This window comes from Cinclus cinclus, chromosome 9, assembly GCF_963662255.1.
Source record: "Cinclus cinclus chromosome 9, bCinCin1.1, whole genome shotgun sequence".
NCBI lineage: Eukaryota > Metazoa > Chordata > Aves > Passeriformes > Cinclidae > Cinclus > Cinclus cinclus.
In genome coordinates, this window is record NC_085054.1 from 9881079 (window position 1) to 9907303 (window position 26225).

General features: G+C 39.0%; 1 protein-coding gene across 3 annotated transcripts; it reads right to left on the minus strand.

Moving 5' to 3' along the window:
- Nucleotides 1–1903: 1903 nt before the first annotated feature.
- PPIG (peptidylprolyl isomerase G) lies at nt 1904–24935 on the minus strand. 3 transcript variants are annotated; one of them, XM_062497996.1, is made up of 13 exons: nt 24737–24935; nt 17064–17143; nt 16883–16957; nt 14654–14761; nt 14104–14148; nt 12120–12207; nt 11027–11056; nt 10796–10935; nt 6215–6419; nt 5020–5187; nt 4474–4558; nt 3509–3645; nt 1904–3179 (listed from the first exon to the last, which is right to left on the minus strand). In XM_062497996.1, the coding sequence occupies exons 2-13, from the start codon at nt 17122–17124 to the stop codon at nt 2060–2062; spliced, it is 2262 nt and encodes a 753-aa protein (XP_062353980.1). In that variant the 5' UTR covers nt 17125–17143; nt 24737–24935; the 3' UTR covers nt 1904–2059. The 3 variants fall into 3 exon arrangements, with proteins under 3 accessions (XP_062353980.1, XP_062353981.1, XP_062353982.1); XM_062497997.1 differs by lacking the exon at nt 24737–24935 and adding an exon at nt 24448–24462; XM_062497998.1 differs by lacking the exons at nt 17064–17143; nt 24737–24935 and having other exon boundaries at nt 14654–14697.
- Nucleotides 24936–26225: the final 1290 nt, after the last annotated feature.

A 26225-nucleotide genomic window follows, 5' to 3' on the forward strand; every position in this document is an offset into this window, starting at 1 on the left:
CTTCAGTGATATTGGCAAGAATGTTCTCAGTAGTGCAAATAAACTTCTTCAGCAAGAGCTTGCTCGTGTGTCAGCTCTATTAAAAATAATGAAACAACATTGCAAACCGTTTTCAAATGAGACTCTGAAGCACAGGGCATGCATAGCACAGTATAAATGCATGGTTAAGCTGCCACACAAAATTTTCTGAAGCCTAACTTTATCCTTATTACAGTCCCCCAAAATAGGACTACAATTTCTCCAAAGTCCTATGAAGTTCAGAAAGAGATCCACTGCAAAGGTCTTTGGTTCACTGCTCTGAGTTCTCTTAAGTAACAGCTGTGCCATCCACCCACATGTGGACCAGGAACGTTTTGAAACATTCTGCGTAAAATGACCACTGAAATGCAAAATCCACAGGATGCATTTCTAAAACACAGTAAAAAAAAAAATAAAAAAACACTTGACAGCCAAAGCAGCTCCAGTAACTACTCTGCTAAAAGGTCATTCTACACAGTTCCAGTTTTCTTCCTTTAAAAACATCACTTACTTTGTCCACAATCCTAGTTTTCTTTTGCTCTCAAGACACAACTATTCTTTAGAATAAGAACTGACTGGACCATCCATTTTAAGCAAATTCCGGCATTTCCCTAATCTGCTGTAAACAAACACTGATCACAAAGTGAAAATGTTGACATACTCATTAGAAAGACAGTAAAAGCAAGCTGTGTCATCCACTGAATACTTTGGTAAAAATTTCAACTATTACAATACTGTTTTGCTTTGACACAGCTTAAGATTAATGCTTGTCATTTCCCCTTAGGACTTTCAAGGTTTGCCAGTCTTAGATGTGAATAGTTTCATGGAGTGGAAGGAGTGCTGAGGTGTGTACCACATCTATCCTTTCAGATCACTGCACTGAGTTACCACATACCAGCTGCTCTTTGGGGATTGCACATATGGGGCACTGCTGCAGCAACACAAGTCAAACTCCTTCTCTTCTATGTGAAGGTGTGGTGGTGAAATACAAACTGGGGTGGGACCTAGAGGCAGGAAAGGAAGGCAGAAAAGGGAGGGAATTGGTTTGAAGGACACACACACACAGTAGAGAACGAGAAGGAATTCACAGTACAGTCTTTAGAATGAGGGGAAACAAGGAAGAAAGCAAATTTCAGTTTAAAAAAAAATTAAGAGCATGTCTTAAAATATTACTTGAAACTCTGTTTCAATTACTCAAAAAAACAGTACTGGAGATCTGCAAGAGCTTTCTCATGGAGTTAAGAAACAGAAGTTGAAAGGATTTCCTGGTTCTTTATCTGACCCCACTGTAAATTCTGGGAATCTGTTTCATCTCTGTGCATCCACTAATTCGGCAACTGAGGCACGTAGTCGGAAGCATCCATTTCTGCAGCAGACAACATGAAAGCATGGAATGGGAAGAGGTTACATGTGAAAAAAGTTGTGCTGATAAACACTTAAAAAAATTTTTTAGGACAAGGAAGTAACTCCCAAACACAGATGACTGCCTTACAACATGAATTATACTATTGGCAGTGACAGAATACTAACAGTAAAGATATACTTAAATTAATTCACTTTGTGATTACAATAAAAACTAAAATAATTCACCTCTACAAATAAATTTTCTTAGGATTTATACCTACTGAAAAATAGATGCAGCAAGACTGGAGAAATGGACACCTTGCAATATTCTCCTAGCTTTAAGATGACATGTAGTTTATCTGCAGCTTTCTTCTTCATATACGGAACAAACCTCTTCGCAGGCAGCCACTGCTTGCACTGAACTAAGTTCATCAGGTAAAAAATATAAGTGGCATGGAAGTTACCTTTCTAGCTGACAACACACAAGGATACATAATCCAGTGAAATATTTAAAACACAGCACACTGTATTACACATGTAATTTGTTTTTCATTTCAAGTTTATTAAAACTTTAGCAGTACAAATGATCCAGGTTTTAGATTATCAAAAGACCAAACTGAAGTCCACATCTTTAAAAAAGGCGTTCCCCAAAACGTCTCTAAAACTTTGAGACAATGGAAACATTAAGTCCACAAACTCATCCATGCCTGTCATCATCTGTTCCAGGACTTGTTTCACGATCAGACTTTTTATCCTTACTAGGGGCATGATCTCTTTCCTGACTCTTTGATTTTTGGTTTATTTCTTTTTCTGCTGAGGATCTGGTCTTTTCCTTTTCTTTACTGCTGCGTGAGTATGATTTTTTTGATTCTCTCTCTTTGCTACTTGGTCTCTTTTTTGAGTCTGGACTTCTATCCTGATCTCTACTGGACTTCTTATCTCTGCTAGATTCAGGACTGCTACTTTCACGGCTTTTTGAACGCCTCTTCCTTTGGCTTTCACTACCATTCCTCTTATATGAGCTTCTACTTTCCCTGTTTGAATACCTCTCTCTGTTTCTGCTTTGACTTTCATCTCTCTCTGAACTCCTTGATTCTCTCCTCCTCCTATTTTCTCTTCCTCTGTATTTATCTGGTGTACCTCTCCTTTCTCTGCTTCTTGATCTTCCTCTCCTTCTTGTTTCTCTATCTCTATTCCTAGAATAGTCCTTACTTCTACTGCGATCCCTATCCCTGCTTCTTGACCTTCCTCTCCTACCCCTATCTCTGCTTTTGCTTCGATCCCTTGTTCTGCTGCTGGAGCTGTGTTTTCCTCTAGCATGCTCACGCTCCTTGCTTCTTGACTTGCGTTTCTCCCTGTCTTTGCTCTTCCTATGCTCTTGTTCGTTACTTCTTGAGCCTCCTCTTTTACTTCTCTCCTTGCTCCTACTTCTTTCTTTCTCTCTCCCTCTAGAATCATAGTGCTTTTCTTTTTCTCTACCTTTCTCATGGTCTCTCTCTTTGCTTCTTGATCTTAGTCTCTTTTCATCATGTCTGCTGTGCCTGGAGTCTCTCTCTTTACTTTTTGATTTCTCTCTGCTTTTACTATGGCTTCTAGATTTAGCTCTCTTCTTGGCTTTGCTTTTGTTATGCTTGTCATTTTTTTCTGAATTTCTTCTTGTCTCCCTGTCTTTACTGCTGGATTTGTGATCTTTTTTCTTCTCTTTTTCCCCTCTTCTGCTTGGACTTTCAGAAACTTGCCTGTGGTCTGATATTCTTCTCTCTCTTCCTCTTCCTGGGCTCTTTTGATTATCTTTCTTGGTTTCATTTATTTCACTCCTTGGAGAGAAAAAGATACAATTTTTAAAAAGTTTTTATTTCTCTCCACTCTGAAAAATCAAACCAGAAGTGAGACAGCTTCACAACTAAAACTTCACATCAGATCTTTTGTATTAATAACTATGTACTTGCAGTAGCATGGTTAAACTCATACACAAATTATGGAATAACCAAGTCAGCACCCTGGCTTCTTGAAAGCAATTGTAATTGAAAATCCAAGGTAAAAGACATTACTTTTAAATAAGCAAAAAAAGAAACTAAGAACTAAAAAAATAATTTTAAAAAAGTATCAGTACATAGGCACATGTTCCAGAAAGAAATAATCTTACTTGTCTCCTTTTATCCATCTTTCTCCACTAGACACTCTCATCCTCTGAGCTCTTTGCATTTCTTGCCTCCAATGTGGAGGAGTTTCACTGCGCCGGAATCGATCTCTGGACCTGGATCTGGAAGGCGTCCGGTAACGCTTGGAGGAAGAAAAGAGAAAAGTTATTCCTTAGTTTGAATTTCACATGCTCTGATACCTAAGCAAGGTTTTCACCCCTGGCAGTCGGTTCTACATAGCCAGCCCCTAACACCACACTTCACACGTATATACAAAGTTTCCAATGACAAGTTACTAACTTACTGAAAATGTATCTGACATTCAGCTATAGAGGGAATACAGATTTTCTGATCAGAAAACTGATTTTGAGGTAAAGTCTACCTCAGGATTTTTGTAGTCTGACCAGTTTTCTGGTACTTTTAATTCACACAGAAGCTAATGTTATTTATTAACAATGAAGATTCATATCTTTGACAGGCAATGCAAAAACAATACTTCACACTTATTAAGGATTTTACTAAAAATTTGAGGGATAGAGACTTCAGTTAATAAAAACACTTGCCACATGCAGCACATAGCACATGGCTTCACAATGTTAAAATAGACAATTTGACAGCTGCCCCCTGCCAAAAAGGGGAGAAGTCTTCCCCACATTCTTGGCATGGATGTCTTACTGGTTCTGTGTTCACTAGAACCCTGAGCTAGTTCCATTCACCAATTCAAATATTACCATATTAACTTAAATAAAACATTTTTATATTTTTTTCTCACCCCCTTCTTCAAACAGACCCAGTATGCAAACAGGTAATTTAATTTTCTTTTCTGTCCTCCTTCAAGCCACAGTCCCCAAATCAATTACAGGGCACTTCTTTTTAAAAGTAACTATCCCAATGAATATGATTAGTAACACCAGCAGTGAGACTGTGCTACCACCTTGCTTACTTTGAAGAACAAATTAAAAATATTTACCCTTGGTCCTCTTCCTTTTATTTTCCTTCCAGATCTGGTGACTAACAGCCTTCTCTGGTATGTTGACTGTGAATTTGATAGATTACTAAAAATAATTTAAAAAGAATGATATTGTTTGTACAGGTGAAAAAGAAGGAAAATCAATATTAGAACATCTTCAGAAACTAAATGAAAACACAAAATTTTATTTTACAGCAGACAGTAACATTTACACAGTAAAAGTTCAATTTGTAACCACAATAATTTTACAAGATTTCTGGGTTTTTCAATTTTTGAAAAAAGAATAAATAATAGACTCAGATTGGACAGTTGTAATGCATTCTAAATGAAATTGAGTCAGTCATTATACAATCTTTATTCACTAAAACCCTTTTGAAAAAATAAGCCTTTGTTCTAGGACAAAGACAAGAGTTTCCAATAAAGGGAGAATCTATTTTTCTTCCAGCAGTGCTTACAGCATGGAAAAGATTCAACATTAGAGTTTTAAAAGAGCAATGTGACCATAGCATTGCCAGCACATAGTCAGACTTAAACCAGCCATATTACCTCTCTCTTTCCTTCTCTCTGCTTTTTCTCTCCTTTTCCTTCTCATCTACTTTAGGAGGACTTTTCCTCATCAGGAACCGGTTTTCGGGTACAGGAGGAATTTCTTCAGGACGGACAGTAGATAATGGCTGTGCTTCAGTATTCTCATCTTCACTTTCACTGGATGAGCTTTATTTTTGTACAGAAGATATGCATAATGAGTTATTTGGATGAGGGAAGACCTTTCCATCTATTTAAGTAATTCAGAAATTCTCTTAATTCAATATACATTGATTCCACAAGAATTGCAGAAAGCAGAGCTAATTCAGAAACAACTTTTTTCCCCCCGTGATATTTTTGTTCCAAAGTATACAACTGCAGTAGATTGCTGACCAACACATTTTCTCTAGTAATTCCAATGGTGCAACACCAAACATATATAATCTCCATTTAGATACTACTTTTCTGCTTAATTTATTTTCTTCAAAGAACACTATCAGGAGACTAAAAATTCAGTTTTTACAATAGCATATATAACTGTCTACAGACTGTAGTAATTCCAAGCAGTTTACAAACTTCTGTGAAATGGGTTTAGGTGCACAGAAAGTGTTTAGGCAGCACTGCACTAAGTGAATTTTTCTTAAATTTCACTGCTAGCTTAGAAAAAGGTGACTTGCACTAACACCACTTTTATCTCACACTGAACTATAACAAAACTATTAGATTCAAGATAACGTTCTCAGAAGCAAGACTGCTTTCTCAGTTTTATTATCTTCCAGTGAAACTGCAAGAGTTTTGGCATAACAGACAAAAAAAATAAGTATGTTAATTTATTAATTTTATGTTTAATTTTGTTATATTCCTGCATGCTACATTTTTTCTAAGTTCTACTGCATATGATTCAAACTGAATTGTATGGAAGTGAATTAATAGCAACAAACTATCCCTACCTACTTCAAACCCACAACTCCTTCAACTTTTTAAGCCCATTGAAGTCTTAGTCCATTGCTTTATATTCTTCCACAAGCTGCACTACGCAGGCACATGAACACGACTCTTCACAGATCACAAATTTTATTCTTGTATATGGAAACCAACTATCTCCCAGACTGCATAACCTGCACTGCTAGTTTAAAGAAAAGTAGTTTGTAGTTTTAAGACAAGAGAATGGTACATGGTATACATGTAACAAAGCAAAACAAATTTCAGAACTGACCTTTTCTTGCTTTTCTTTCTCTTTTTCTTTTCTTTCTTATGTTTCTTGGAATTTCTTTTGTGTTTCTTTTTTCGTTTTTTAGATTTCTCTTCTGAAGCACTCTCAGAATCTGATGATGAATCAGAAGATGATTCTGAATCGCTTGAACTTTCCGAATCACTGGATGAAGAAGATGACTTGTGTCTCTTCTTCTCTTCTTTCTTGGCTTTAGATCAGAATAGCAAAGACACATTTCAGTATCAAACACTTCTAAACTAATCTCAGAAAAAACACCCCAATTAGTATCTGTCTCAGATTCTTATAACTGTGTAGTGAGATTACTTCAAAGTAAGTAAGAAAAAAACAATTGATATTTTGGAAAAACATTGTTTCTCCATAGCACAATAAAGGATATGTCTAGAAAAACAAGATATTTTCATAATTTGTATTTATGAAGCTTTAAGACTAAAATTTATACTGCCAAGCACTTGCAGAACCATGTAAGTTTTCTGATGATGTTTTATATACAACATAAGCTACATACAAAGAAATCTTTAAAATTTATTCACAGTGTGTTTATAAAATAAAATTCTTTAGCTGCAGGTTTCACCTGACTTCATCAAATCAGTAACAAGAGAAATTTTGAAACAGAAAATAAGAGGCACAGATTAAACCAAGTACTCACTGAATTTAGCTCACTATCCTAATTTGTCAGGTCTTACACTCAGAAAGCAGTGATACAAAGAGTGGTGAAAGGTTTCCTCTTCACAGTGATGCAGCACACTCGCTTCCAATTGGACAGGCTGAGATAACACTTCTGGGTGACAACAAGCTAGCTGGAGCTTAATTCACAGAACTGCATCAGAGGTGTGCCATACATCCCAACAAAAACAATCTTGGCCTCTTTTCATGGTCATACACTTTATGGATTTTTTTTTCATGTCAAATTGTTAACAAATCCCCACACAGGTAGAGTGGATTAAATTCGATCCCATTGCACTAAATCTCATGCATTTTTCACCTCAGCATCACAGACACAAGTCATAGCTGTATGACAACAGAGATGAGCTCAGCTGGTCAGAGGTCAGAGCACAGGGTTAACACCAAGGTTTGACCTTGGTATGGACCATTCACCTAAGAGCTGAACTCATGATTCTTGTGGGCCCACTCCAACCCAGAATACACTGTAATTCTAATTTACACACAGTGTTTTCTATGTGTTTACTCACAAGCCTCACTTGATACAGACCTGACAACTCACTGAAAAACTTCTGTCCTTTGCAGAGTATATTGGTCTTCCAGTCACTTCCAGGTGCAGTATGAACTAGCAAGTACTCTTACCAGTTTAGGGCAGCCTGCTGATTGGAATCAGCTCATTCTCATCAGAAGATTTTAGGACTTCTTGCAAAATGCTTCCAAAAGACACTTCTCTTTTTATTTCTGATTTTTCTTGTATGTCCAGACCTAGATAAATGCTCTCTGTTCTCAAACTTTTGCTCAAAATCCTGATTTTAGCACTATATTTAATACAAAGTCTCTGCAATATTTTGTATCAATTTTAGATTGTCTGAATACATACATATTTACAAAATGTAATAAGTACATATTATAAAACAAACCAAACATTTTTATAACTAATTTCAATCAAAGGAGCCAGGTGTAGGTCAGGTGGCAATGAAAAAAAAAAAAAAAAAGAAGAATCTCATCTCACCTCTACTAAGAATACAAAAAGCATTAAAAAGGTTAAACATTTCTGATCTTTTACACCCACAGTTTTGGTGCATTCAAAGGGGAAAAAAAATCTTCATATGGCACCATAGTGTTTCCTACATGCTTTCATCATTAATTATTAAATGCAGTGATTTCCTGCATTTTCTTCCTCCTGCATGTTTTAAGTGTGTCAAAATGGATGACAGTTTTGTCCGCACTCTTGTTACACGTTCAGGTATGTTAAAGTTACTACTTAAAAGTAAGTAACAGACAGACCTGCAGGCAAGTTAATGAGCTATAACATCAACAAATATAATGTGACTCTTCATGTGCAGCAAGCTGTCAATGGGAGATGTACTTGGGATATCCTATGGCAGGTAGGGAGTGAAACGACACGGCGGAGGGGGGGGAACCCAAACAAACAAAACTAAGAAGACCAGAACTAGTTACACAGCAAAGACAGAGTACCTGGCAAGAGAGCTTGGATATACTTTCTGGTGGCCCTCTGACCAGCAGCAAATGCTGCTCTGAATACTGAACCAACCTGGTACCATCCAACTACAGATTACAGCTAATGGGAGCAATGCTGGAACATGAAGGTTGTCGAGAAACACACTTCTATGTACAGTCCAGAAGTTTCACCTCATTACCTTCAGGATCAGCTTTCAACTTATGACCACATCTGAAACAGATAACATCACTTCCCACTCCTTTCACTGTGACTTAAGAGTATTTGCCAGAGTTCATGAAGTACCTGATCAAGCTTCATGACACAGACAAGTACTCTCTGCATCTCAGCTGGTTAGGGACTATAATAAGTCTCACATTAGCCCCATGGCTTGAAATTAGGAAGTGACCTGACCAGAAAACAACTGGGTTCAGGCATAAAAGTCAGAACAAATATCATCATGTAATTCACAGCAGTGACAAGCAAATGTTGATCTTTTGGTCTTTTGGTGATCTCGCAGGACACCGACTGCATCCCAGAAACTGCTCCTCCTATCTGGACTCCCCCCCCAGTAACTGACAAGTCCAAGGGCTTCCCCTACTCCACTTGTGACCTACAGACAGCAGCTTGGCAAATTTGCTTCAGCTGATGTGGTCACACTGTTCCTTCTTTTTCCACTGCTTCAGGCCAGCACAGCTCATCAGTGGTTCCATGCTGGGCATTTAGTGAACAGTTCCAGCCATGCTGCCATCTTTCACAGTAGAGGCCCATTTCCCACTGGAGGTCTTACACAGCCTTCCCCTTTCAAAAGCAGGATCCTCCACACACTACAATTTCCACCATGGTCTGTCACACAGCATCTTTATCAGGCTGGCTGTGCATTAATCCCCTGTGCATCAGGGCCACTGTCTTTCCCCACACTGTACTCTGCTCTGCCCTTCATGTACCTGATCCTGATGCCTAAGGCTTGACCTCCAAACATTCCTACTGCCCATCATTATCCAGAACTGAGCCTTACAGCTTTATAAAGTGAGCTATCCCATTGCCCTGGCATCAATATCCCTGTATGGCACACCAGGCCAGCTACAGCAACCAGAGTTGCCAGGAATGCTGAAGTACCCAGTCAGAGGTACGAGAACATAGACAGATGGGTAAAAGCAACCCAATTCAAATCCCTCCAGGAGCCTGTTCTCTTTTAAGAGAAGTTGAAGGGAAAAACAACTTTTTTTTTTGCATTTATTTCATTCACTCTTTGGATGACAAACACTTCAAAGCCCTGCCTAAAGGCTGTAAGTCATCAGATTGCTCAGTGCCAAAAATTTCATTTAGTTATTGAAGAGTTCTAGAGTGGATTTCAAAGGGAGTGTGGCAATCCAATTAAGACATCTATGTAAGTGGGTATCTCATCCCCTAGTTTTACCTATCCTGTATCTGTACTGTTCTATTTTCTCATTACACCACCTGTGCATTTCCTAAGAGATGCCATGCTCTGGAATACTGTTCAAAAATCCCATAATTGTATCCTAACACATGGCATGACTTGGAACCTTTCAGACGTCAGGGGCGAAAAGATAATTTTGCTTGGAATTCTGTGGTATTGAAGAGATCACCTCAGATGCCAAAGTCATTCTGCCAAATATCACAACACATGAGCAAAAAGAAGGGGAAAAAACAAGAAGCTGAAGTTCAAATGCTTGTATTTTCCTTTGGCCAAACAAACCATTCTTGTGCTTGTGCTTCAATATCCTTGGTGCAACCCTTCCCAGTATATAGCAACAGAACGTGCTATGAATGATATAGCAGGATGATCCCCTATCATAACTCCTACAAAACAAGCATCTTGTCTTTCTGCTAATGAGATTCTCCATGGTGACAGGAACATCCTGGATAATAAGGCTTGATCTAAGCGTTCATACTATGTTCAGCTCTGAAATGGCAGAGCAGGACATCCCTTCCAGAAAGACAGGTTCTGTCATATTCCTCTTTAAGAATAGTTTACAGTAACTTATCAAGTGTATGAGCTAAAGGGCCAAATCCAGGCTTTTATGATCTAAGTTCCTGATTTGAAGAGTTACCTTAGACCAATGTGAAACAAGTTCAGTACCTTCCAAAGGAGAAGTTATCGAAGTCAAACTGCCACCAATCTTCTTAACACAGCACACTACTTGATATGACAGGTGCTTGCCAGCTTTGGCAAGCTAAAATGCAACTAGTGTAAGAAAATTTAAGACTTGAGAATCTTTGAAAAGAAGCATGTATGATTGTTCTTTAATGTCTTTTGCATCAACAACTTCTAAATTCTTTAGAAGACTGACTGCTCTGCAACGCTATTCACCTTTTCACCAACAGTGCCATCATCTATTTTAAGTTTCTAAATATTATTATAAGCAGCCAATACAGTAGAAAACAAGCAAAATTACCTCATATGTACAGTTCAACTTTACCTTTGGATTTTGGAATTAATTCTCCACAACTCAGTATGCGTACTTCAGCATATGGTTTACTAGATGCATCTGTTTTCTGGTTTTCTATTTCTCTCACAACTTCCTGACCTGAGATGACTTGTCCAAAAACAACATGATGCCTGAAGAACGCAAACAAAAGTAAGTATTCTTAGCACTTAATTTTCTCAAGGCAGTTCCCAAACAAATGTAAGAAGAAAATGAGATATTTACCCATCTAAATGAGGTGTAGGTTTAGTTGTTCTGTTGTTTCCAGATATTAATTTAAAGGAAAAAAACAAAATCAGTATTAGTGAAAAGCAGTCAGCATTCGAAGCATGTAATCTTCACATAGAAAGGTCAACATTATTTTGAGTGCACTAATAAAACTGAACAAAACCAATATGTATCAGTCTCAGTCTGTGTGCAGTTAAAAATATTTATTGTTTTAAAGTGTTTAGTTGAATAATGTATATTACATGTTACTGAAAAAAAACCAAAACTGCACATAAATTCTTAGACAGAATCCTCATATAGGATATAATAAGTTTCTACTTATTAAATGATATAAATACTACAAGGAACAGATATAAAAATCTGCAGGAAAAACACAAATAACCTTCAACACATTAGGAAATAATGAGAAACCTGGAAGAAATATCTGCATGTACAGATGATTTGACACAGAAACAGAACTGACTCTCTCTCAGCTTTCCCCTATACTAGCATCACCAAGGCATACATGTCAGTTATGGCAGAGTAGAAAACTGGGATGATTGGGGTAACAATCACTTAGAAATCCCAAAATAAGGTTTTAATGCTGACATCCACAACTTGTTATGTTAACTAAGGCCAAGAAACATGGGTAAGAGTGATGTATTTTGAGAATATTTTCTGTAGATAATTTAGATTTTAAGAGTCGACTGCAATGTATTTTTAGAATATAAGTTTTACCTATAACTAAGACTGTACTAGAAAGCTACTTTGTGATTAAAAAAAATCCTCTACTACTTTGCAGAACCCCCAGAGGTGTTTTGCTGCCGTCCTGAAAAAAATTTATTAGAATACTAAGAATTTTATAAGAAACTAACAGGTTTACTTTATTGCCCAAGTTAGGACACAGCTATTGAAAATTACCAAAAGCCCTTTTGCACAGAATATTAAATACAAATAAGCACGTTAGGAAAACGGCTACTTCCAGGCAACATGGTAGAAAAACATCAAATTTGGCTTTGCACAGGAGCTAATCTTGAATATTTGAAAAGATTCCCTCGACACCTTACAAACAGCAAACCAAATATGCATTTCAAGATATTGCAATACTTACATAAAGAACTGTGAACCATTTGTATCTTTCCCTCGGTTGGCCATTGAAAGGAGAAATTCTTTGTTGTGCTTTACAGCAAAACTTTCATCTAAAGAAAGTGTTTTCAGTTACTTTTTAAGCACACAATATATACTTAGGTAAATGCTATTGTCTAAATAAATTAATCCTAATTAAATAAATCTGTTAGTCACTTGAATTAAAAGTTGTATTAAAAATAGAATAAAAATAACAGCTGTTTTAAAAACATATAGTTCTGTTAATTCTGTATAACAAGGACAAATATGAATCAATGGTTTATAGCCTAAGTGGAAAAAAATTAAAATTTACTATTCTTGCACAAAAGATCTGTCTCCTACCACCGTTAGTGGGCACGTTCAAGTTGTTGCTCTATTTTTCTTTGGAACAGAAGCTGTGTATTAACTATTAATAAATCCCTAATTTTCAGGCATTTTGTTGTTCTGTTTTTTATTTTTTGTTTTTTTAGTACACATGGATAGTTTGATAGCAATCCCTAACAACTTGTTTGTCTGACAGACACAAATGAATTTATCAAGCTGGCTGTTAAGAATATTAGTTTAATTTCAATGAATCCTACTTTTTATGACCAAATAATTTTAATAGTTCAAACTAAATTTCAACTATACTATGAAATGAAAAAAGTGTAAAATGTAATCACTGCTCTTCATTTAAGACACCTGTAAGAAATAAACCTCTCCCTTCTGTCCCAAAACAGAAAAATGGGTTTTGGGGGAAGGAAAATTCTTCCGACACGAGGACATTCGTTCAATACTGTTTGGATACAGATGGCAGGAGGAAGTATTAACAAAGGAAAATGTACAATATTCATAATGCTACTGTCACTAGCCACAAAAGGGGATGGTCCCACTCACTCTCCAATCACCTGTACCATAGCATCAAATGTCAGTGTAATCCTATGGTGCACTGGTTAATTGATCCCCAAAAGCAAAACCTTCCACAAATTCAGTTTCATACTGTGGCCAGCCAAGTGGAACAGCCCGCCTGCTACTGCTGGAAGATACATGGAGGCTGTGCACATTTCTCCATTTCTCCCAGCCATACATTTCCTCAAACCCAACTACTCATTTGTGTTGGTTCTGATGCTTGCCAAATTATGTAATTGGATCCACTCACTAAGATGGAAATATATTTTTGCTACAATAATCTTTAGGGATTTTAGCAAGCTGAATCAGGTTAAAGTCTGATTGGAGAGTCAATGCAAGGTAAGGCCTCCTCCCTCTTTTGGCAGTTGCCAACTGCTCATTCCACTCAAGGTCTGATATAAATTTGCAGCCTACTACAGCAGAGAATTCTTTTGAGTGCTGCAAGCTCAGACAACAACCAATGGGAAAAAAAATGTCCAGGAGGGGAGAGGGGCTTAACCTTGCCTGGGTGGCAGCCACCCAGCACATGGGCTAAGGTGTAACACAACAACTGCTCCTAGAAACACATGCTCCACTACATTCTGGACAAACACAGGCTGAGAAACTCAGCAACTATAACTCTTCTGCAACACCAGCTGATAAAGAGCCAGGACTGTGAGATAGCTAAAAGTTCTATCATTAATTCATCTTGGGTTCAGGAAAGCAGAACTCTATGCATTCTTTTAAACAAGAATTTGCAAGGAAACCCAACCCCATCAACACCTTTCTCCTCTTCCCTCAGAGAAGACCATCCCCAACTTTTAGCCAGCTGATCAAGGCAAAAGTAAATATCTAAAATCAGCAATGAAAACATAAATCTGGTAAAAGGAACAAATACAAAGGAGTTCAGTTTTAGTTCTTCATTCATTAAAATGGTTCATATCTTAAAAGTAAAATAACTTAAATGTGACAGTCGAAGGCCTTCAAGACCACACAAAATCTTAAAAAAAAATGGAATTCAGGTTTACAGAACAGAGACTACAGAATGTAAAGGTGATTGTTTATTTTAACACCAAAATAGAACAGACTGATAAAACTCTTACCTTCAAAAAAGCCACCATAAATGGATTCCCCTCCTCTGCCATTTCCTTAAAAGAGGAAAAGTGTCACTTAAAGCAGTGATTAAGAGTTACATTATGTGGAAGGTGCTTCATTGTACTGATGTAACTGCATCCAAATCACTGACATTATTCTTCAAAATATGCAAACACAATCAAGATGCATCTGTATAATCCCAAAGCAAAAAACTTGGAAAATAATAAAGTATTCTCTCATGTATTCAGCAACAACCTCCCTTTATAATTTGTTTCCCAGCAGCAGATAGAATATTTTATTCTCACACTTCAACCTTTCAATAGGAGGTGCTTAATTCTCTGAATATTTGAGAGAACTTGAGCAAAAGTGTGTGCATTCACATATGAATTGATTACACAGGTTCTCATGGAAAGGTTCTCACACAGAAGAAAGAGGAAAAAGCAGAGGCAAAAGATATCTGTCAGATAATAATTAATATAAGTAAATGATTCTATACAGAACTTCTGCAACATTTCATTACATCAGCAGTGAAGTCTTCTTTAAAGATTCATGTCTTACCTTCACTGAAGTCACCTCCTTGGATCATAAAATCTTTCACAACCCTGTGAAACAGACAACTTTTGTAATGCAATGGCTTTTGGGTGGACTTTCCTGTACCCTTTTCACCTAAAGAAGAGAATGAACAAAACCAAAAATTACTCTCTGCATCTGGAGAATCTTCATTACAAAAAAAGTGCTGTGTGAAACACTCAATCAAAATTATCTTCTGTGCTCTGAAAAACTGGCTTGTGAGGCAGACACTTACCTGTAATACCAGTAAGAAAATGACATTTAAGAAAGCATTGCAGAAACTACTTTGTGTCTCTACAGTTATACTAGCACTCCTCCTTACTGACATTAGCACATAACTCTGGTCACTTCCATGCAGACTGACTGGACTTAAACAACCAGGTTACATTTATGACAACTGGTATTGCTCAGAAACATGCAAGAAACAACCAGATTTTTCAGTTAAAACACAGCAAAGCTAAGGTACCATAAAAACTTGTAAGAAAGCCAGAGATGTAGGGGAAGGAAAAGAACTCTCTTCCTCCCTTGCATCAGCTCTGCTGCTTAAGCAAACTGCTTCAGTTACAATACAATAACCTCCCCCTCCTCAAAGAGAGAAGACTTCTGCTGAGTTTGCAAGATGAATGGCTCATGGTGGGTCCTGTTAGCAGCAGAGCTAACCTCAAGGTAACAGTGAGGTCATCACTGGCACTTCCAACCACTTCCCCTTCATGCTGGCAAACTGTTAGACAGCATCTCCCTATAATCTTATCCTGAGCAATTAAACTGGCAGCTTTTGTCAAGGGCAGTTGCCTATTAACCTAATCTGTAACAGACTGGTGTCTCCATATGGATTTGAATAGCTGGAAAAAACCCCACTTTTGATAGCAGCTCTGATAAATGGTGAAGCTGTGTGTGTTCCACTAACTCAGCAGATGCCAGAAAACATGGAGCTGTTGATCCCTGTTTTACAAAGGTACCACACACTTTTCAAAACTTCCAGAAAAAAGATGGGTAAGGAAAACAAAAATTAAAACTCTGAAAAATAACATGATGATCAGTATCATAAACTTCCTGCGTATTTTTCTCACTATTCTTATGTGTGTTAAGGCAGCAAAATAGTTCAGGATCTGAATTTGATTACAGATGTCAGCAATGGAGGATGAACTTAGTTACACTTGTTGCTAACCTGAAATGCTGTTGAAATAATTCAATTCACAAATATAAGGCAGTAGTAGGGAGTAACACCTTTACTCAATAATCTGACTTTTAGGTGGTTGACAGCAGATCAAGAATGCAATGGTCATGTGCTAATGTAGTCACAGCCATTAAAAATCATTCAAGTTCAAATTTCTAAACAAGTTTTGATAATCTGATTTTGTGTCAGTAAACAAATTCTCAGCTCAGGTAATACCTACATTCCTGCAGACTTCCTGAATGGTGTGCTGCATGTTCTAGTTAACTTAACATGAATGGAATTATGTGTCCACACCTGATTCAGGTCATAATAGTACTGCTGAGGGATTCACTATTAACAGCTACAGATTCGTGACCTGAAAAACAACCAAGCTAGAAGGAAAGGAAGCAGAAAAAGCTGAAGACAGAAAGCAGATATGCTATTTATGTATTCAGAAAGTTATTTTTGTGATAATAAACTCAAGTTTTGCTAAGCTGTCAGCATTTCAACAGAAGTATGCAGTCCACAGGAAAATAATTGTTTGTGAATGTTTCCAAGAGAGAATCTTCTGAGTATTTTCCTCAAGAAATATACTTTCAGTAGGAGAAGAGATCACCAGTCTCCATCAAGAAACTAAAATAACGGAAAAAACAACTGATGAATAACAGCACAACCTTCCAAATTCCTCAAAGTATCATGAGACTGAAAAGTAAGTCTACATGTTTGACCTCTTGCTGGCTACCTTTCAAGACTGGATGATGTTATATAATGTGAACAGTAATATCTGTGCTAGTAACAGAAAATCAGCTTACTGTGCCTGTATTTAAAGTTGGTTAGTATATATTCCCTGCAACACACTAAGCCAAAGCCACAATGGCTTTGACTCTACATCATATGTGTAGGATCATATGTGTACCACCAGCTAAATCTCTGGAGGTGTCAAGAACCAATGCTCAACTTATTTTCATATTTAAGAAAATGTCAAGAAAAATAACAGACATCAAACTAGTTAACAGGGTACTACATTAAAAATTACAGATTAAATAGTAAAATCGACAAACCTGTGCAAAGGCAGCGAAAATTCTCACATGTCTTTGGACACACATCTGAAAACAATTCAAAGACCACTCTTCCAGCTGGAAAAACAAAGCGCCGTATTCATTGTGAAATTGTATTTGTATTGTTCCTATACATATCTCATATGAATATCATGCTACTGAATCAATACTTTCATTTTCTTACCGGGTACATTGTTGATGGCTATATCAAAAAAGCAACGAGGTCTCTGGACCTTTACTCCCATGGCTTCAGAAGTCTAAATACTGTAAGTCATAAAAATAAAATTTAGTTTTTCCTTTTGTGTACTGAAGTCATGTGTAAGTCAATGTAAAAATCAATAAAACCTGTAGAAAAGCAAACAAAAAAAAGCTCCAGAGAGCAAACATAAGCGTTTTTTAGAAGTTCAGAAAATGCCAAGTACTTTAGGTCATTTTCATGTGTTGTAACCCCAAATGAGTGATTTTCTTCATGTTTGCTGCAATAACATTAAACTTGAGTGCCATGCTTCAGGTGGGGAAATACAAAAGAAAAGACACTGTGAGGTATAGGCAAGACTTTAGCAATCAATTTTCAAATTTCAAAATTCAGTATTTCCTGGATTCCTGTCAGGGAAGTTACCAGGTATTTCTGCAATTACGATCCAAACCTTTCCTGACAAAAAAAAAAATACAAGGGTGTAGCTGTTCCACAACTGCTGCTAAATGTAATTATTTTGGTTTTTCATTGTTTCTTTTCCTTTTATGGCATTGTTTATCTCCTGGGACACCATCACTGGTAATATTAAAAGGATGTGTAGTAGATGCATAGTGCTGCTTAAGGACATGGTTTAGTTGTGGACTTGGCAGTGTTACATTTATTATTCAACTCAATGGTTTTAAGGAATTTTTACAACCTAAATGATGCTACGATTCCTTATAGAGAATCTGAATGCAACTTTTCCCTTATACTACATAAATCCTTTTATTTTCGTATAACAAGCTATGTCTTAATTCCATTTGCACCTCCATCATTCCAACATTATGTATAATCATATTCTTTTCATTTTCTAAACCTCTATCCTTTCTGAGTTACTTCAGACTAGGTAAAAAACCAAAACAAACAGTGATAGTAAAAGGATCTGTAAGACAGGAGTACCTTTTCCAGAATTTGGACTATAATCCATACATTTTCAGTCCTATTTATTTTTTATTGCCAGAAAACATGACTCAAATCTAGCTGACATACTGTACACCTCTCTCCTAAAGCTTCACCCATAGCTGTACCACAGAACACCCTTGAAAAATTCAATTATCACCATCTGTCACTCTCAGCATATGAACAAGAGGCTGCAAAAATCAAGACAGCAGTGGGATCATGCTAGTCTATATTCTCTCTACTTGTGCTGTTGCTCCTAACAATTTGCTAAGATGACACAGAAAAAAATCACAAGAACAATGCAGGACTGGTTTAAATTAAATATCACTCCGTAGTTAATTATTCATGTGATTTTTAGCATGACAAGATTTCAAAAAAATGCAGAATCTCACTAGATACTCTCTAGGTGTGTAACAATACATTCATACACACAGGCCAGATGCTTGTCCAAAGCAGCAGGCTTGTCTCAGCCTGCTTGAACTGAAGTAGCATTTGTCTCCTACTAGTACAACCAATTTTGCAACCAGCAGAGAAACCAATAGAGAAGATGTCCATAGCTGAACATAGCATGTCATCAGGTCAGCAGGAGGCTGCCCAGGTCACCACACTGCTGCACAGACTGGGAGCAGTGCAAGGAAGGGATGGGATGGGATGGGATGGGATGGGATGGGATGGGATGGGATGGGATGGGATGGGATGGGATGGGATGGGATGGGATGGGATGGGAGTGGACAGGCTGCTTTCAGAACTGAGGCCAGCCAAAGCACAGCCACCCACTGTCAGCAGCAGAACAGACTACACAGCTGCATGGGGATTCTTTTCACCAGGAAACCTTGCACAATAAATGTTGTCTGGTGCTAGAAGTGCCAGTTTTAACTGAACTGAGACCTCTAAGAAGCATCACTACCAAAACTGATTGGCTGCTTGTACCCAAACTTTAAGCATTTAATTCTAGTGCTAGAGTGAGAAGGAATTTCCTGCTATACAAGTAGTTTGCTTGAGAAATGGGTTTGCCTTAACATTCATGGACAGTTATTTCAGCCAAAATAAATGACAACTATCTTAATGCGTGACAATTTTTATTTTAAACACTGATAATGACTAAAGCTAAGTTGTGAAATAAATATACCTATGTCAGTCAATTTTTAACTCCCTTTAGTAGAGGATGGGAGAAAGCAGAAATTCTACCCAACTCCCTATCCCCACCAAGTTTTCTCAATTTGATGTTTTTCTACTTCTACATTGTTTCATGAACAGTGGAACAAAGTTAATCAATGTTCTAACCATTTCCTCCAGTATATCCCACATTTTCTCTAAATCCTCCAATAATATCCCCTAAACACAAGCTGCACTTGATTCTAAATGACAGATATGGCAATGGGTCAGTATGAACCCCCTGAATGCACAAACACCAGGACAAGCAAACATATCTCACCCTAGAAAACCAGGCTAAGATATCAGTGACATTTACCCAACCTACCTCACAAGTCAAGTGAGTGTTTCTTCTCCAATGTACTTAAATACCCTTTGCACTGTTATTTCAGCCAGACCTTCTCCTGGTGTGCTACAGGGCAAACTACCAAGTTAAAAACGATCCTTATAAGCAATAATTTCTACTATTGTAGTATGTAACGCCAAACACAATCTTCTACATACTGTTCATTTAAAACCTGTCTGTGTTGAAAGAAAGTACAGGGGATCTGAATGTTAAATACAAAACCAACAAAGAAAAACACCAAAAATATACTAAGTTGGAAAATATCAACAGTGAAGTCAGAAAATCACAAGCTCAGTAGCACTACACATCTGATAACAATAGAGCTTAAATGACTTGCACTATTTCTCTCTCAAGATTTATTTTCAATTAGAATATGGATATTCTTAACCCCCAATACCTTGCATTTTTAAATTGTGATCTTAATGGAATTTCACTAGTGAAAGGAATATGAATTTGATAATTTGATGTCAGTCCAAAAGATGCTTACTACACACGCATTCAAAAAATGTACTATGCAGGATGATCTTGGTAAGTCAGCTCACTTCTTCCTTCCAAAACTCTAAGAAAGGACAAAATAACAGCCCAAGGACACTCTGAAAATTCCAAGTCACTCATCATTCTCAACCACCTTCTCTTTGAAGAGGCCCTTGCAAAGTCTAGTAGAATCTAACTGAAAAAAGCCCAAAGCCAACCAAGCACCTAGAACATCACTTCAGCATATCTAAAAAAGGGGGCTTGTTTCTTTTATGTCAAAAGTAGAATTACAGTTCAGCTTAGAGCATATTGGTATTTGTTGACAAATACACCAAAAGTACTTAATCTTGTCAGAACAGCTGCATCCACAACCAACATTTCACCAACTGCGTCCCTCAGGGTTCACATTACTTCACACCTTCATCAGCCTCATTATTTTGTTTAAATATTTGCAGGACAAAAGCTGGCCAGCTCTTCTTCAAAATTATCTGTGCCAATGGGAAAAGATAACTATCCCAAACTGTTCATATGCATCTTTCTCCCAGGGATTATCACTAATATTAGTTATTACGCTTAAAAAATACATCTTGGGGAACTTTGTTTCCAAAATCATCTGTGTGCTAGCAGGGATCTGGTAATAATACTTTTTAACACATACTAGAACTTTTTGACTGAACTAGAAAGTTCTCACAGACGCACATCAACTGAGTTTCAGCATGTCATGCATCCCAAAGAAGGTGACAGCAAGCAGCAATACAGCAGTATTTCCTGGTTTTATAGGAGGGAAAAAACAACTTTCTTTATAACTGTGCTGAACTACTGATTTGTTTCAGTCCTAGTACAGAACAGAATAGTAAGCAAAGATATATTTAGTAGGAAAAAGATATAATGTGTCCTATTCCTCCACTTCCTTCCCTGTCATCACCAGTTCTTCCAGATTCTGAATTTCTCCTTTACCTTACCTTTGTATGTGCTTCCTTGCATCAACTTACAATTACCTGCACTGATGTTCATTCAGTGTCCAAATGAAGTGAACACTAAAGTACATAAGTACACATTCCTAGCGTTTTGTTTCACACCATCTACAAAGGCAGCAAGACTAAACTACATTGATACATGTTTCAAAGACAGGCAAGTAGGATCTCCAGAAATGTATTTTAAAGCAAAATTTTGCACTGAGAAAATGCAAATGCACAAAGTGAACACAGAACATACATTCTTTAAAGCTGTGCCTGCAGTCACTTGAAGACAATATAAATGTGGGCAGATACTACAATAGAGGGTTCCTATACCCATGTGTTTAGCTTGCATACAGGTGGCTACCTGGCTGAATGAAAACCACCCTTTCCTCCTCCCTTCACACAAAGATACCGCAGCAGCACATATCAGCTTAAACTGATGGCAGACTAAAAATGTTACAAGTTCTTTCCATTATGGATTAAACAAGAAGTGAATTTATGACTGTGAAATGGGAGACATGAAAATTTGTTCATAGTTTCATTCCCATGACAGTGCTTGCAGCTGTGTTAACATGATACCAAAGATGTGAACAACAAAAACTTAAACAGATCAATCCTTAATCTCCATAATTTTCTTAGCATTTTTTCCAAACACCACCATCTTTTCCTCTGTACCTTACGATCTGGAAACTCTGAATTAGCAGCAATGACATTTAAGAATTTTTTTTTTTTCATTTCACTAATCAGCAGCACAGGACTTTTGTTGCCAAATTTAGGAAAAAGGTGCTACACTAGAAGACATTTCAGATTTAGGATAATGTCTTTGCAATAACATGGATGTAACATATCTATAAGAAAAGAAGAAAATACTTGCTTTCTACACAAGTTTAGGAAATTTATGCAGGAAGACTTTCTAGTCACCACTAAAAATCATGCAATATAAGCTTTCAATCTGACTGTCCCTTCAAAAGAAAAACAAAACATAAAATAAAACTTACAACATTTTTGCAGGCAAAAAGCAATTGACACCACTTTTCATCAGACCTCCTCCCCTACAACAACCTTACAAGTTTTTACTGTACTACTGACAAAGGATTTGTTTCCCTGTAAAAACAGAAATCACACACCTGACAATAACAACCCTTGTCTTCCATGGACATGAGGCAAGGGAGACCTAAGAAAATATCACCCTTAGATAGGTCCTGACTAAATATGCAGTAAATACTCCTAACCCTACCACACTGGTAGAACTTTCAGTATGACTTTTTGTGATTACGAACATGAATTTCATCTTCTTGTACTAAAGTATAAGGAATGCACACCCAATTTTAACACCTCAGATGGGAGAGCATAGCATACAGCAGAGAAGGTAAAACATTCTTAAACTGTTTCCACAGAAATACAGGTTCCTACTGCATCATCCCCTTTGTTTCCCTATAAAAGGGATACCTACAATGAAAAATGTTAAAATATCCCACCACGCTCTTGTCACTTGCAACCAAAAACTTTTGTTGTCAAGTCTTAGCCTTGATTTTCTTGTATCTAATTTACGTGGAAAGCATTTCTTTTCCTGTGTTACGATTTGTGGAAAAAAACAGGTGTTTTTAGCCAGGTCTATACACAAGGAAGTCCACTCTTTGGTGTGAATTTGAACAGGCCTGAATCCATGAACTTTTAAAATAAAACTTTAAAAGTGCTAAGAAAAGGCAAGTTTATGCTTTGTATGAAAGGGAGAAAAAACCTTTTACAGGGTGTAATCTCCAAGTCACATAAATCCCAACATGAACTTCGGCAGTGGAATCCTTTCCTACCTGTTCCTGAAGATGAAAGCAAGGGAAGACAACCATGCAACAGTAGGAGACAGCTCTGAATGCAGACCCTTATTTGTCAACCATATAAAAAAAATCTTGCTGTATCATCTTTTATTCTCATGTTCCACCCCTTTCTCTGCTCCTCTAGATCCCTCTTATGCTTCATTCCAGTCTCTGACCTAAACTTCATTGCATTAAAAGACAGCCACATTTTTCCCAGGCACTCACTGACTCCGCTTCCAAATGGAAGCTGGATCCTAAATTACCATCACAGAGAGGAGTGAACTGGTGGTAGTGGAGAAATCATGCTGCAACGCAGTAAAATCCTCCACTCCATTGCATATTCTTCACTCTGAATTCCCTCATAATCCCCAGATTTTCTGAGAGCCTATGAGGGAAAAAAACCCAAATCTTGTCTTGATAGCAGCTTGATGACTGCTAGCTAATTAAAACAATAATGTTTGTCTCACAGAAGAGGACTGAAAGAATGGGAAGTCTTAATAAGAAATACAGTCCCAAAGGGTGCTCTCAGAGAACTGATGCTGCTGTCCTTTTTATGCTACCCTTCAGATCTACTTTGCATACAGGAAATTATATTATTTCTGAAATATTTATAAATAATTTTTACAAATGGATAAATCAAGCTCTGTGAGTTTAGACCAACAATGCTTCATAAATCATGTCTAACTTATAAATTGTTACCATATTTTTATCATGGTAGCACCTAAAAATCTGAGCCATGCTGGACCCCAATGCAGTGGGAATAGTGAAACAAAAGGGCAGGGAAAAGACTAAAGAAAAAAAAGCAACATAAAACCACATCAACAACAACAAAAAAACCCCCAATCAAATAAAATCAACCAACCAACCCCCCCACCCCCCAAAACCCCAAACGCTAGTAACATTTATCCTTATCCAAAGAACAGCCTCTTCTGCTGGCAATATAGAAAAAAAGATGAAACCTCCAATGTATTCTCTCACAAAAAATACACCTTAGAAAATAGACTATATGCAAGACAATGGTCTGACACTTCTCTTAAAACTGGTCTCAGATGACTACTAAATATAATTAAACTTATCCAGTCAAACTACTGGCCAAAGTGACTTTATCATTACTGATAAATTTTCTAATTGTGACTGAACTTAAAGGGAATGTTTAGCACTACAACAGATAGTGAACAGTTTCAGTGAACTACTTCTCTTAAGTCTCTCAAAGTACAGCCATGTATATGCAGACTATACTTATAGTTTGGTCATGGGTGCGAACAAAATGAGCCTGAAACCCAATATTCATAAAAGCCTATGGAACGCCTTAGGAAATCCCTAAAAGAGAGAGGCAGAGGAGTCTCCTGCCAGATACGGCAGTTCCTGCAGGCTCCACTTCCCTAGGAGAGGCCTGCAGAGGGGGGAACATGCGGCACGCAGGCAGCCCCGTTCCTCCCTCGTCTAGGGGAGGAGGGAAGACTCATTCAAACTCCCCAGCAGCACGCCAGCCTGACCAGGGCGCTCGCCGCGGGCACAGACCCGTGACTAGCCAGGCTGCGGAGAGGCACAGCGGGCCCGGCACACCCGACCCCGGCGCGATGCGCGCCAAGCCCCGTGCGCCGCTTCACCCGTTCCTGCCACTCCCGCCCGCCTCGGGCCGCGCTCGCAGCTCCCCACACCCCTTCCCTTTCAGGGGCCGCCCTCACCCGGGATGCGCCGAGCGCTGCGGTCCGCCCGCCCCCCGCACGCGGCCGCCCGGGCCTTGCGAGGGGCGTTTGCGAGCGGTAGCCCCAGGCCCGCTCCGAAGCGGCGGCCGGGCCGGCCGGGAGGGGCCGGAGCTCCTACCCGCGCCGTGACCGAGACTCAGGCCCCGCGGTGCTGCGACCTCCCCCTCCACCGTCCGCCGTCCGCCCGGCTCCCGGCGCGGCCCAGGCGATGGCCCTCAGTCGGCCGCGCCGGCGCCCGGCCCTGCCCGGCGGCGCGGCCGGCACTCACCCGTTGGCGGCCCTCGTACCCCGCGCTGCTCAGCGCCGCGCCGCCGCCATGTTGGAGCTGGTGCGGCACGGACTGCGTCAGTGGCGGACAGGGCGGGAGCGGCGGCCCGGGGGCGGCGCGCCGGGAGCGGCCGGGGGAGCGCGGCGGCGCCAGCGGCGTTGCCCCGGCCCGGGCAGGGTGCGAGGGGTCGCGAGCGGCGACGCGAGCCCAGCCCGGCGGCGTGGGCCGCTCGCGAGGAGCCCGAGCGGCTGGGGGAAGGGCGCCCGCCTCCTCGGGCTCGTCAGCGGCGCTCCGCCCCGCCCGCTGCCCCGTCGGCCCCGCCGCCACAGGCCCGGGCTGGCGCGGGAAGGAGCCGGAGAGGCTGGAGTGCGGCAGGTACGCGGGCCCTTTCCAGCCAAACGTGCTCGAGAACGGCGCTGGTCTCCCCTGCCGGCGCGACGGCGGCGGGCGCCTTAGCGATGAGCCAAGGGTCGGTAAATGAGCCGTCCTGCACGGTGCTGGAAGCGCGCACCTCGCTAGGGCTTGTAAAGAGTTAAAACGGGAATATAGGCCGACTGTGCAAAAGAGGAGTAACTGATCATAGTATCCCACATGGATGTACTGCAATTCAATGTTAATGTATCTTAAAACTAAGGGGTGAAAGTTTATGATAATGCTTAAAGTTGTGAGCGCCTTCAAAATTAACTAGGACTGGCACTGAAGAATGTATATCCTTTGATGGGATTTAATTCAAACCAGTAGGCATTTGGGTCAGTAACCACATACATAATGGGAAGTAATGGAAGTTACGTGACTGGCTGATGACAAGTTTGTTAGAAGTAGAAAACCCAATGATCTCCTGATTTTCTGTTAAAAAAAATTAAATGTGAAACCAACACCTGTGAGTTCTGAAATCCTGAAGAAGCTGGTGAGTGAACATCTGTTTGGTAAATCGGCACTGGATTCAGCACAGCATGCTTTGTTAAGCATTGCTTTCCTCCCCTATGTTTCCAATTAAAAATTTAACATAATTTTATCTAGCATTTTTAATTTGGTTTAGGCATTTGTTTTATGTATCCAAATATACTTCATAAGTCAAAAGTGAAAAGTTCAGCATCTTGTAAATGAAAAATCTGTATGATTTATAGAAGTCTCCTTCATATGAACATGGAATTGTTTCCTGCTACAGTTTTCCTCTCGGATGCCTTGGAATTGTTGCGTGGGTTTGCACAAGGCCTGACATTCTTGAAAGAGGTACCTTATGTGTCCCACTTGGGGCTCACCTGACAGGGTTTGGGTCTCACTCTGTTACTTGCATGCCTGTGTAAACTGTAACTGGGGTCATCTGGAATTTGTTAGCAGGAGGATACACAACCTGTCCAAGTTACAAATTCCACAGTTATAAAAATTGTAACTAATCTAGTTTAAAAACGATATGCTCCTTTCCAAAACACCACAGACCTGTAATAAATAACTTGGGGTCTATTCTATTAGTTTGAGTGAGTTCCAT